Source organism: Serpula lacrymans (genome assembly GCF_000218685.1).
Source record: "Serpula lacrymans var. lacrymans S7.9 unplaced genomic scaffold SERLAscaffold_2, whole genome shotgun sequence".
NCBI classification, from domain to species: domain Eukaryota; kingdom Fungi; phylum Basidiomycota; class Agaricomycetes; order Boletales; family Serpulaceae; genus Serpula; species Serpula lacrymans.
In genome coordinates this window covers 3,334,812-3,347,258 of record NW_006763291.1, presented here as the reverse complement: position 1 = coordinate 3,347,258, position 12,447 = coordinate 3,334,812, and the positions used below count along the sequence as shown (strand labels likewise).

At 46.1% G+C, this 12,447-nt stretch overlaps 6 protein-coding genes across 6 annotated transcripts; 5 read left to right on the top strand and 1 right to left on the bottom strand.

Moving 5' to 3' along the window:
- Positions 1-1,071: 1,071 nt before the first annotated feature.
- On the top strand, positions 1,072-3,422 carry SERLADRAFT_445734 (uncharacterized protein; the record flags this gene model as incomplete). The annotated part of the gene is made up of 5 exons (XM_007314181.1): positions 1,072-1,421; positions 1,597-1,923; positions 1,986-2,397; positions 2,462-2,837; positions 2,891-3,422. The coding sequence occupies 5 exons, from the start codon at positions 1,185-1,187 to the stop codon at positions 3,321-3,323; spliced, it is 1,785 nt and encodes a 594-aa protein (XP_007314243.1).
- A 590-nt stretch (positions 3,423-4,012) lies between these two features.
- On the top strand, positions 4,013-4,482 carry SERLADRAFT_433934 (uncharacterized protein; the record flags this gene model as incomplete). The annotated part of the gene is made up of 2 exons (XM_007314180.1): positions 4,013-4,081; positions 4,150-4,482. 2 exons carry the CDS (start codon positions 4,013-4,015, stop codon positions 4,480-4,482), a joined length of 402 nt encoding a protein of 133 aa, XP_007314242.1.
- A 225-nt stretch (positions 4,483-4,707) lies between these two features.
- SERLADRAFT_413244 (uncharacterized protein) lies at positions 4,708-5,400 on the top strand (the record flags this gene model as incomplete). The annotated part of the gene is made up of 1 exon (XM_007314179.1): positions 4,708-5,400. The coding sequence occupies one exon, from the start codon at positions 4,708-4,710 to the stop codon at positions 5,398-5,400; it is 693 nt and encodes a 230-aa protein (XP_007314241.1).
- Positions 5,401-7,309: 1,909 nt separating this feature from the next.
- Positions 7,310-7,694, top strand: SERLADRAFT_365972 (uncharacterized protein; the record flags this gene model as incomplete). Its single annotated transcript, XM_007314178.1, is given in 2 exon segments — positions 7,310-7,660; positions 7,680-7,694. 2 exon segments carry the CDS (start codon positions 7,310-7,312, stop codon positions 7,692-7,694), a joined length of 366 nt encoding a protein of 121 aa, XP_007314240.1.
- Positions 7,695-8,073: 379 nt separating this feature from the next.
- Positions 8,074-9,033, top strand: SERLADRAFT_458431 (uncharacterized protein; the record flags this gene model as incomplete). Its single annotated transcript, XM_007314177.1, has 6 exons — positions 8,074-8,317; positions 8,377-8,411; positions 8,468-8,501; positions 8,568-8,615; positions 8,681-8,727; positions 8,794-9,033. Coding segments are annotated over 6 exons (273 nt in total).
- A 179-nt stretch (positions 9,034-9,212) lies between these two features.
- On the bottom strand, positions 9,213-10,245 carry SERLADRAFT_458430 (uncharacterized protein; the record flags this gene model as incomplete). The annotated part of the gene is made up of 5 exons (XM_007314176.1): positions 9,213-9,416; positions 9,473-9,659; positions 9,719-9,838; positions 9,895-9,986; positions 10,040-10,245. Coding segments are annotated over 5 exons (709 nt in total), but the record flags the coding sequence as incomplete, so codon positions are not given.
- Positions 10,246-12,447: the final 2,202 nt, after the last annotated feature.

Below are 12,447 nucleotides of genomic sequence, written 5' to 3'. Positions count from 1 at the left end.
GTTGACTCGATTCTGATGACGTCTGTCCTTGCAGTTCTATAACAAAAGCATATTAAGCTCAGCATTATACGAATTGATCTTTTTGCTACCCATTACCTGGTATTTCAGGGACTGTTAAGTGAGTGAAAATGAATGGAGTGGGTAATAGCACAATTTGAGTAGTTGTCCAGACTGTAGCGATATCCTGAGGCGAACGAGCGTAGAAAGGGTGTGCCATCCTTGTCAGATAGCACACAGGCAGCTTAGATTGATAGATGGTGCTTTGACAAGTTATATACCAGCCATTCGATTATCAGCAGGCCCAGGCCAAAGGTGGGCGATTGACGACCGTCAAATGATATATCACCATCTTTAGATTAGATGCGAGCGACCGATGCCAGGAAAAGCGCTACCCAAAAAATGATGTTAACGCGCCGTGCACTTTGACCATTTCATTTCATCCCTTCGAGCATTCTTTTCCCCGTCGCGTGATGACACCTAAAAAGCATCAAAATAGGATAAATAATAAATAAAATATTGACTTGGATTGAAAGCCTACCTTGGCAAGATCTGATACTTTTCAGGTTCTGGCGTCAATCAAATCAGTACTTGATAGGTTCTCAAAGAACAGAATCACTCCAGTTTCCTTGATAGTGTACTTGGACATGGGTGCCATCGACCGTGACAGACTAAGAAAAGAAAGTCTTCCACGAAAGAAGTGTAAAAACCGGCTTTGTTCGATTGTTGTATGGGACAAAATGGATCACTATAGACCAGCTCCAAGACTGTCTAAGCTATATATACGTGTGTTTATTTATCATCAGTAACGGTAAGGTCCACAAATGATACGACGCTGATGAACATTACCAACAGTATACGTCGGCCAAACTCAAGTTGCGGACTGACCTGGGTCTGATTGCAGCACGAGACACGAATTTACAAGCCAAATTATCAGCCGCTTCCCACAGTCACGAGCGTCACATACGCAGTTGCAGTCACGAGCGCGTGAGTCACGTGTAGTAATTTTTCTCGTCACGCGACTCGAGTCAAGAAAAGTCGGTCGTTCTCCGAGTGCAATAATCTAATCGATCCAGCACAGAAAATCAACAACAGCTGTGGCGCGTCTCATCAAACCTCTCCGTTTCTTTTCTTCTCCCCTCCGCCCCTTCCCCACATATCCTTTCCTAACAAAATTCACAAGAAACATGGCTTCGCTACCACCATTGCCCAGCGTACCGGGGACAGACCCCTCAGCATGTATCCTGGACGCATTTCGAACAGCAATCGCACAGCGTGTGTCTGATGCGTTACCCCCACTCACCCTCGAACAAGCCTACTCAGGTGTTGATTATGGGAAAAAAGGCGTCGATTTTACCGTCGCACTACCCCGATTTAGGCTACCAGGGAAAGTGGACGAACTGGCGAGTAAAGTGATTAGCAATGTGAGTTTTCATATCTGCAGTTATTATGCGGTCTCGAACAAGGCAACATTCGGAGATTATCGTAAATACGGTAGAAACATTCTGAATGGCACTGTTGTAACATTCATATCCCCAAGCGTTTTGTTGCTGATAGAGGATGTTTTCCAGAGCGCTAATATCTATACCTTTCTTGTAGTTCCAACCTGATGAATACGTCGCCTCTGTAACCCACGATAAGGCATTCCTCCATTTCCAACTAAACACCTCAAATCTTATTCGAGGAGTCCTTCACCAAGTATACGATCATACAGCCAACAAACCAGAAGGAAAATCCACCTACGGTACTAACACCTCTGGCAAGGGCAAGAAACTCGTCATCGAGTACTCTTCCCCAAATATCGCTAAATCATTCCACGTCGGCCATCTTCGAAGTACGATCATTGGTGCTTTTTTGGCAAATCTGTACAAAGCTTGTGGGTGGGACGTCGTGTCTTTGAATTATTTGGGTGATTGGGGTACCCAAGTAAGTGACATAGTTATCTAGGTACAAATCTCATATTCTTATCGAACCGTCCATTTTAAAAGTTCGGTATGATAGCCACAGGATTCGAAAAATACGGCTCTCAAGAGCAGCTTGAAAAGGATGCGATCAAGCATCTATACGACGTCTACGTCCAAGTCAACAAAGACGCCGAGTCAGATCCATCCGTAAAAGTCCAAGCTGCAGGTTGGTTTAGACGGATGGAAGACGGCGACGAATCGGCGCTCGTCAACTGGCGAGTATGGCGAGAGCTCAGTGTGAAGAAGTATATCGAAGAGTATGACCGACTGAACGTCGCGTTCGACGTCTACACGGGAGAGAGTGATGTGGGTAAGGACTGGCAGGATAAAGCGCTCCAGCGACTGGACGAGATGGGCTTGATCTCCGATGAAAAAGGCGCCAAGTTGGTCAACTTGGAGAAGTGGAAATTAGGTCGAGCAATCTTAAGGAAGGCCGGTCAGTCCGCATTACATAAAGCTCGTTCACATTTAGTCTGACCCAGCCCTTTCTATCCTTATAGATGGCACATCGATATACCTTACTCGAGACATTGGCGGAGCTATCGAGCGATATGAGAAGTTCAACTTCGACAAGTCAATATACGTAGTCTCTTCCCAACAAGATCTCCACATCGCACAATTTTTCAAGATTCTTAAGCTCATGGAATTCCCCTGGGCAGATCGACTCGAGCACGTTAACTACGGGCTCGTTCAAGGCATGAGCACTCGAAAAGGAACCGCCGTGTTCTTGGATCAAATCATTCGGGAAGCACAGAGTGTCATGCATGACCAGATGAAGAGGAATGAAGAGAAATATAACGCTATAGAAGACCCAGAGACTACCAGCCGAGAAGTTGGAATCACGGGTGTCAAAATCCAAGACATGGCTGCCAAAAGGTGAGTCTCTTCCCAACCGAATCCTAGCACTCCCGTGTTTTAATTTGTGGTAGGATAAATAACTACACGTTCAACTGGGATCGAATGCTCTCGTTCGAAGGTGATACGGGACCATACCTCCAATACGCACACGTGCGACTCGCATCTATAGGACGAAAAAACCCACATCTTCTCCCACTCCCCCACCCTTCTCAACTCGACACATCATCGCTAGACTCCTTCTCACACGCGCGCGATATCGTTTTCCTCCTTGGCTCATATCCAGACGTAGTCAAGGTCGCGATGAAGACGCACGAGCCCAGCGGGGTGGTGACCTTTGCTTTCCGGCTGGCCCACGCGATATCCAGTGCGTGGGAGGTGTTGATCGTCAGGGGTGAAGAGGACTTGGAGAAAGCTCGTGCCCGGATGTGGTTGTATACTACTGCTAGGGATGTTCTCGCTGCTTCGATGCGGTTGTTGAGCATCAGGCCCCTGGAGCGGATGTAGGGATTTGAGATACGCAGATATATAACACGTAGAAGTACTATTGGTGATGATACTCTCTTAATGATTTGTCCTATCTGGCTCGAATGCTGCGATATGTTTCTACCTACACAGACTACGCTAGTATTAGCTACAATGCGCCACGCCACCGACGATCTACTATCGCGATCACGTGAACCACAACCCGGGTGTGACACCGCTTTCTTTCCTGTCCAAGTTTCTGTTCATTCTTCATCACAACTGGACTTGCAATTGACTGCAGGCATTCGTACTCAAGATCGTGACTGACAGCAACGTGGCTGTTCCTACCACGCACACTGGAGATCAGATCACCATCATATGGCACGACCTCTATTACTTCCATCAGCACACAAACCGTTTCGAGCCACAGGACCTACATAAACGTTCCAACAAGAAATATATCGTTATCAGCATCTTCTGCATTGACTAATACAAGGCAGAGCGGATCTGAATACTCGACACACTATTGCTTCGTGGCATAACGCAAAGAAACACACTATGGCGCAAACTCGGACAGCGACGCACTCATGTCTTGTAGTTTCAAAAATTTTGTCCATTGTTTTTTCTTTTGCGCCTCCAGAGACGTTGCCAGAGTGTGTAAATACTTCAAGGAACCTGCATTTGCTGCGTTGTATCAAAGTCCACCCAGTATAGAACCTCTCATCAGATGCATGCCTCAGAATTTATGGATTTTGGAGGACGTTTGGGATGCTTGGATGCAAGACGTGACTAGACAGTTTGTACGGTCTTGTTTGGCATAAGTATGCCATCTTAATTTTCAATTTGTTGCTTATCGTGCTGTCGCTAGAAACTCCGAAGGGCGATACGTGCAGGCGAATGGGTAATTTTCCAAAAGTACTCTGTTTTCCCTCCCCTTCCCCTTCCACTTCTCCCGAGATTGAAATCTCTGGTGTGGAAGGATAACCTCGAGGAGACACGCCCCCTCATTCGTTTTCTTCTCGGGCCCTCGCTCACTTCCGTCTACTTGAACATGGCCCCTCGTCCTGTCTTAGAAAGAGTCACTTTTATTCACGCGCTCACATGTATCGCCATGGATGTGTCCACAGATCAAATCCCTCTTTCTTGCGGAAATAGATTGGCGCACCAAGGCTATGGAGATGGCTTCTCATTTGGTGCCTAAGTTTCGTGAGCTCGGAAGTTTGACTAGTGGTAGTCTCAATAAACCTGCTACATTGCACCTGTCTCAGCTGGAAACATTGCATTACCTTGCGATGTTTCTGTCAGTCGACAAAGCTTACCGGGGTGTCAAGGGGTGGTTCAAACAACCCGTTTTCCCTGGGCTCTGCACAATAAGTCTAACTGGGTACAATGTGGACTCATTCCTCGGTTTCATCGAAGTGCCAAAATGCGTCGTCGACTCCCTATGCTTCGTCTCGCTTTGCGACTCTACGCTAAACGCAGAAGCGGTTCCAAAGATACTTGCTCCATGCCCCTCCCAATCGAATGTCAGGGTGTAACCTCAATCATCATTCGTTTACCAAGAATCCTCCAATTCGATTCTGAAGAAGTAGTACACAGTGATTACGCTATCAGCTTTGATGACCTGAAGCCGGTTCTCACTCTACACAAGATTAAATATTTCACGCTGGATATCAACTATCCATTTTCGCTGGACAACCAACAACTGAAAGAACCTGCTATGGCTTGGCCTGAGTTAGAGATACTGGATCTCGGTGCGACCCATGGCTGGCGAAAGCCCTCCGCAATCACATTGCCAGGGCTCCTTCCTTTGTTCCAGCATTGTCCCAACCTGAAACAACTCGGAATCGCCATCGATGCTTCGCATCTGACATACGAGCTACCGACCGATGGTATGCAGGCCAGAAATATTTCGTGCGTGGAGTTCTCAAATTCCTCAATAAAAGCACCTGCAGCGGTCGCTGCATATCTAGCGTATGTCATGCCGCAAATCCGCGAAATATATGCATGGCATACGCCGACGCTGCAGGAATATCCAGAGGTGGATAAGTATCAACCAACAGCGCTGGAGCCAAGTTGGACAGATTCTTCGAGCGATGACGAGATTGAGAAAACGTGAGAAGCATCTTTCCAGCAAGGGCACCGTTGATAAGGATGGGTGGGAGAATATAAGTGATGGCGAAAACTGGGATACCTGGGATACTTTGAGTGATTACTAGTAGTGCGCTGCTGTACGTTACCTCCTCAACTTTTTCAAGTTATACATATACTTACCCAGAATAATGTTCCCGATTATGTGCTTACTAGTACCAATGGCGATGGTATACATATTCTCAATGATTTTGACTTACCTGACTCGACTGCAATATGTTTCTACAATCGCAGGTTACAGTAGTATTAGCCGTAATGTCTGCACCGACGATCTATTATCGCGATTACGTGAACCACAACCCAAGTGTGACACAGCTTTCTTTTCTGTCTCAGACGTCCACGAGGGTCCCAAGCTTAAACCTGTTCATCCTTTATCACAACTGGACACTTGAAATTGACTGCAGACAATTTGTACTAAAGATCGTGACTGACAGCAGCGTGGTTGTTCCTATCACGCACACTGGAGATCAGATCACCATCATATCTGTTATTCCCATCAGTACGAAAATCGCTTCAAGCCAAAAAAAAAAAAGACCTATATAAGACTTCTATCAAGAGAAATATCCTTATCAGCATCTTTTACACTGACTATAATACAAGGGCAGAGTAGAGTTGAATATTCGACACGTCATTTTAACGCATATCAAAACGCATCATGCCCCTGGCTCGGACAGCAGCGCACTCATGTCTTGTAGTTTCAGAAATTTTGTCCATTGTTTTTTCTTTTGCGCCTCCAGAGACGTTGGCTTCGCTTGCTAGAGTGTGTAAAGTCTTCGAGGAACCTGCATTTGCTGCGTTGTATCGCGGTCTACCCAGTATAGAACCTCTCATCAGATGCATGCCTCTGGATTTATGGGATTTGGAGGATATGGAAGACGCGACAAGACAGCTTGTACGTCTATGAGCCTGCTAATTTCATACTTGGTTCGTTGATTACCATCCTGCCCACTTTCTAGAAACTTGTAAGGCCAATGTACGCAAGCGATTGGGTGGTTTTCAAGAAGTATGCAGGTTATGTACAAGAAATTACCATAGGGGGAGACGATTTGTTGGAGGTCGAAACGGATGTATACCGGGCCCTCACCTTCCCTCCTTTTGCCCCTCCTCTCCTCCCCCGACTAAAATCTTTGCTGTGGAAAGATAACCTTGAAGAGACGTGCCCGTTCATACCTTTCCTTCTCGGACCCATGCTCACTTCCGTCTATCTGAACGTAAATCTTCCCGAGTTAGGAAGAGTTCCCACTATCTATGCTCTTCCATGTATCGCCACGATGTGTCCGCAGATTAAATCACTCTACATTCCAGGAGTACATTTTTCTGCTAAGACTGTGGAGATTGCTTCTCGGGTGCTACATGAGTTCCACCAACTCGAGAGCCTGACAAGTGGTGTACTCGATCAACCCTCTATATTACATCTATCTCAGCTGGAGACATTGCGTTCTCTGATATTACTTATATCCCTTGACAATGCTTATCAGGGTATCGAGAAGTACTTCAACAAGCCCGGTTTCCCTGGACTTCACACACTCAAACTAACGGGGTACAAGATGGATTTATTCCTGGGCTTTATTGAAGTGCCAAAACAAGCGGTCGAGACCATAGACATCCATGCAATGTATGACTCCCCGTCAAATGGAGTAGTTCTTCCCAAGATACTCGCGATGCTCCCATTCCAATCACACGATCAGCGCACTAGCTCCATCGCCATCGGCTTACCCGGTACCCTCCGCTTTGAAGATGGCATGGAAGAACACAGCGACTATGTCATCAGTTTTCACGATTTGAAGCCAGTGCTCATCCTACATAAGGTGAAAACCTTCACACTGGACATCAATTATCCGTTCTCACTGGACGACGCACAATTGAAAGAACTCGCTATGGCTTGGCCTAAACTGGAGTGGTTGGAACTTGGAGCGACACATGGTTGGCGACAACCTTCCGCAATCACCTTGCCTGGATTCCTTCCTTTGTTCCGACATTGCCCCGAACTATTCCGTCTTTCAATCGTGATTGACGTTTCGCAATTGGCTTACGAGCTCCCTTCAGATGGTATATGTCATAGATCTCTTTCATTATTTGAGGTCTCCAATTCCCGAATAGAAGCCCCTGGAGCAGTCGCTGCATTCCTATCAAGTGTCGCACCACAAATCCACAAAATAGATGCGTGGAATACACCGACTCTGATGGGTCAGCCTGAAGCAGAAAAATATCGAGAACGCTGGAGCGAAGTTGAACGGATTGTTCTAGAGACGAACAAAATGAGGAGAATTAAGATAATAAGAAGATTCAGGCGGCAACTATGTCATCAAGACGCTGATGATGCGGACTCGGATGATGGGGAGCATGCATGAAAGCGAAGGCAAAAGGTTGGCCGTTTAAGCAATTGGTATGCCATACAAACGTTCTACAGCACTCCTTAACTTCATACTCACCCTAGAACGCGTCCCTAGTTCCATTTCATGTTCTCTCTAATTTTATGATACATCTTTTTCACTTCGTTTGTATTCCTGAACTGTAGTTGGCTTCGAGTCTATATGGGGTAATTCTTTTCGTTCGATCACTTTTGTCTCGGTTCTGTGAGGGTGGTGGAGTAGTTGTGGGGCTGGTGGGGCTGCAATCTATAGCCTTTCAAGCTTTCGCCCAGTCCTCCAAGTTTATCTTTTCGTGGAGCCGATTTTTTACTTCGATCGAGATTGCTTAGCACGAATTACTCCACTCCCCAGATCTCAAGTCCCCACAGCTGAAATCAAGTTTGCCGTTCTCGTTAAGGAAGGTGTTAAAGAACGGTCGCTACGGCGATTAGTTGAAGCCCTCCCGAGCTTTTACCCTGTTTGACACTCGCAGTAGTCTCAGACTTGACCATCGACACAAATCCGGTATTACAAGTTCGTACCCCAGTCCGTGTCCTTATCATGACTGTTGAATGTACGACTCCGATCTGTAGTGATCTCTCTGGAGGAACAGATACAGAGCATAATTGTTTGTTGTTGAGTTCAAACCATCTCAGTCGTCGTAGCTAACAGGGTTACTCCTAGGACATTCTCAAGGAACATGGACAACCAAATTCTGGTAGGTGTCTGACATATCTTCTTGAGGTAATCGAGTTAAACAAAGTCTGATTTCCGAATACCGAAGATGGTAAACAATCCATCACTTTCGGAGAACTGCTGGGAAAGACGCATTGTGAGCCCTTCCTGACTATCAGTTGAATGTATTTCTACGCTGACCGCTTTCCATCTGACTTTTAGCTGATGCGCTCAATATGACGCTGAGAAAGGCAAAGAAGAAAGGAATTGTTAGTTCAGGACGACTACACTACCTTTGGCATGCGTGCTGACCGATGTTTCATCTCTAAACTCAGTTAACCTTTGATGGCGAGATCCTCATGCAAGGGAGAGTAGTCAGTGGGAGGACTCCCGAAGCTGACAACGACATTCCAATCGTGCTGCTGAGTGAGGAGATTAAGTGATAATGAAAATAGAAGTGCGTTGGGATAGTGCGTATGATGTAGTAATCAGTTGCGCGTGTAGCTATCAACAAGCTATCAGACTATCAAGTGTAGCAACCGCCACGCATTAATCACCATGCGCGTCTTTTAGATGATGATCGACAGTGCAGTGTTTAGCAGTGTGTTGACCTTGATGAGTTTTGAATAACAAATGGCTCTTATTGTTGTTAGGCTTTTATCGCCGAAACGTGATGCTTAACACTTATGATCGTGGAACGTTAACTGCAGTTGGAGGAGATAGCGAGGCTCACACCGAGATTTGCCAAAAATATAAACCAAATTATAAACCCACAAATACCAGAAACTATACTACGGATTCCCCTGGTTTTTTTACAATCACAATCCCAAATTAGCCAAAGATCAGGCACATTTTTACTTCCTCTTGGGGATGTTAGAGGTGGTACCGGGGCAGAGAGTGAGGGTGATGGCGGCGTTACTACAAGTGTAGTCGACGTTGTCGGCGGGGGTGTAGCCGGCTGCAAAGAGTGAAATTAGTTGTGGGCATGATAACTCGAATAGGAAGAATACTTACCAGCACCATCGTTGTCGGGGAAAGCGTATGCGTTGGGGCAGGTGGTGTAGTAGAAGGCAGAGTTGGGGCCAGGGCCAGCGTTGCTGACACATCCTCCTCCACCAGCGGGAAGAGCACCTCCAGAGCAAGCACTAGCTGACGAGCAGCATGGGGAGTAGCAAGTGTCTGATCCTGGTCCGGGAAGGGGCTACGCGATGATGGAAACTTTGAGACTCGGTATGAAACAATGAGAAGAATGTAATTTACGCAGTTGTTGATGGTGCAAGCGTAAGCATCGCAGCTGGCGTCAGCGGAGGAGATCTCCATTCCAACGTTATAACCGTAGATCAAGGAGATGTCGTAAGTGACTGATCCGGGGATGGCGTACTGTAGCAGAAATATGATCAATGATTTAATCGAAGAAGGCTGAAGAAAACACTTACGAAGTTGAACTCAGCCCTACTGAAAGGGGTGGAACCGTCCCAGGTGGGAGCACCGGTGGTGCAGGAAGATCCATCGCTGGTGCATCCAGTACCTGGAAGAGATGAATGAGTGAAGGAGCGCAAATGAAAGAGAAGAAGTACATACCGACGTTGACAGCACCATCCCAGTTGGAGCTGATCCCCATGTTGGCACTGGCACCGGCAGCGACGACAACATTGTTGTCGATGGTACCGAAGGAGGTCTGGGTGAAGAGCAGGACGGACTCGCTGCAAGAGTTAACAACGTTTAACGACTGTGCACTGACAGCAGTGGCAACAGTAGCGAGAGCGAGAATAGAGCGGAAAGCCATTTAGATTGATTGAGAGGAACTGGGGAAAGTATTGGAGAATGGTGAACTAAGATTGTGCACTGGCCTTTTATACATTGCTCTCAGGTCCAGTAGGGTGCTCCTTGCCTTCAAAACATTTCGTCCGACGAAATCATCTGAGACAGGCAACTAAGAAATTATACGTATGCTTACGCAGTAACGCAAGCTATCAATTGTCGGACATGCGTCTGCAGAGCTAGAATTAGACTGGGGTTCTCTTGTTGCCCGGCAACCCTGATTCTATCGAGGTGAAAATGATGAACAAAGCGTTGGCAAAGCGCTATAATTATCTCGAGAGCTGCTGTCTGATCATGAATGGGAAGCTGGCGGTACCGCAACGTGCAAGGACGATCACCTGGTTCCCGTGTGCCCTAACATACCAAACACGCGTAGAAACCCAATAACAGGTGGCAAGGTGGTGGAAAGAAAGAGAACCTGTATTTTCCCAAGCAGCATTCGTTGTCCCTACAACATACTATGCGATCGGGGAAATTGACCGTGACGTTTGAACGGGGGCAAAAGCTATACACAGGTGGCCCAGCGGTTGCTACATAGTGCCACTGCATTTGATTTTGAGCTCACTTGAATGTGTCGTAACTCACCAGTGCAGCAGTGCAGCCCATTTTCCCATTTTACCTTTCCTCGGACTTCGAGGAAAACAACCATGACGCGAAAATCGAACTCGTTCCTAGGTTAATATCCAACGATCGCTGGCAACATTCAAACGATCATTTGCCGCAAAGACCATATGTATCTTCGTGTTCTTCGCTTTTCTCGTGGTGTAACCCAGCGTAACCCACATGTAAGTGGAGCTCGTTGAACCGAGGGGCCTATCACCTGGATCAAAGGCCAAAACAGTCAAAGGCGATCACAGGCTGTGCTTCCCACGCTGGTAATACAGATAGACGCCGGGTTATGCCTTTAATCATTCACATGACTCCTAAATCTTAGTACTGTACCAGTTTATCCCTATTGAACCCTGATTTCCCATCCGGACATTTTTTGGCCAATATTGCAAGACACCTAGTGCAGATCCTCAGATGGGGCTTCAATGGGGGCCCCACCTTCTTTTTCTGTCCAGGCAATGTGACTGCTTGCTGATTATACCTGGTTGCAGGTCCAGACATTTATGCTGCCTGGTAGTCTAGTGGTTGATGGTGTCTGCTATGAATGACTTTTTAGCCTCTAGCACAATAGTTCAAGCCGCATAGATGTCAAATTTCTATGTATTGCATCAGTAGTCATATTTGGGTCATATATTATTTTGCACAATGCTGCTGGTTTGAACATTGTCTAAGCCAAGTCTGAGACAAAAATTTGAAGTCGGATTGCCTCAACTACAATTTCTAAAGGCATCTCTATGGCTCAAGTAGAGGTCTCTGAGGTAGGGCTTATGCACACACCACTAACATCCTGTGATGAAATGTGACTAGGACATTCCTTTTTGCAAAGAGTTAATGGCACTTGTAAATCATATTTTCGGGCTGAAGAAAATTGAATGGAAAGTTTTACTGTTCAATTCTCCACAACTCTGTGTGAGCCAATTTCTGAAATTGTGAGATTTACAATTGCTATCAAGAATATGGAGATAAATATGGTTATTTGCTGCGTGACAAAAAAGGATACACCAAAAAAGCAAATGATAATTGACACACACCTTCTGTCTTTATGCCTCGGACTGCATAATGCCAAAACACTCATGAAAGGACCTTTAAAATCTGGCATTGCATGCTTTTGGTGTCAGTAAATGTACTAGGAAAAGCATGGAGCTTCAGATGGGCAAAGAATATCAGAACAAAGTGCAGATGAGCCAGTGACTACCACCATTAGACATGCACTAACTGCATTTGTAGTCCAGGACAGCAAGCCCTGCAGTCAACTACTTGGACACTATCTCATTCAGGAACACTTTATTCAGACCCTCATCTCAAGACTTGCTGAATACTATACCTAGTGCTACAACTGCGGATACTGTACATCACTCTTTCTGGCTGAACATTGACCTTCTTCTTGAGGCATCCAAGGTCCTTGAACAACAAGAATTTAGTACAGCTAAATCACTACTGTCTCCACCACCATCCTGTACATTGTAGGTAGTCAACTTTCTGACTTCTGCAGATGAAGACCTTGATGTTTTTGTACCTTCCAGTGAAAAAGTTATCCACGAGTCAGGAAGGATGATTAA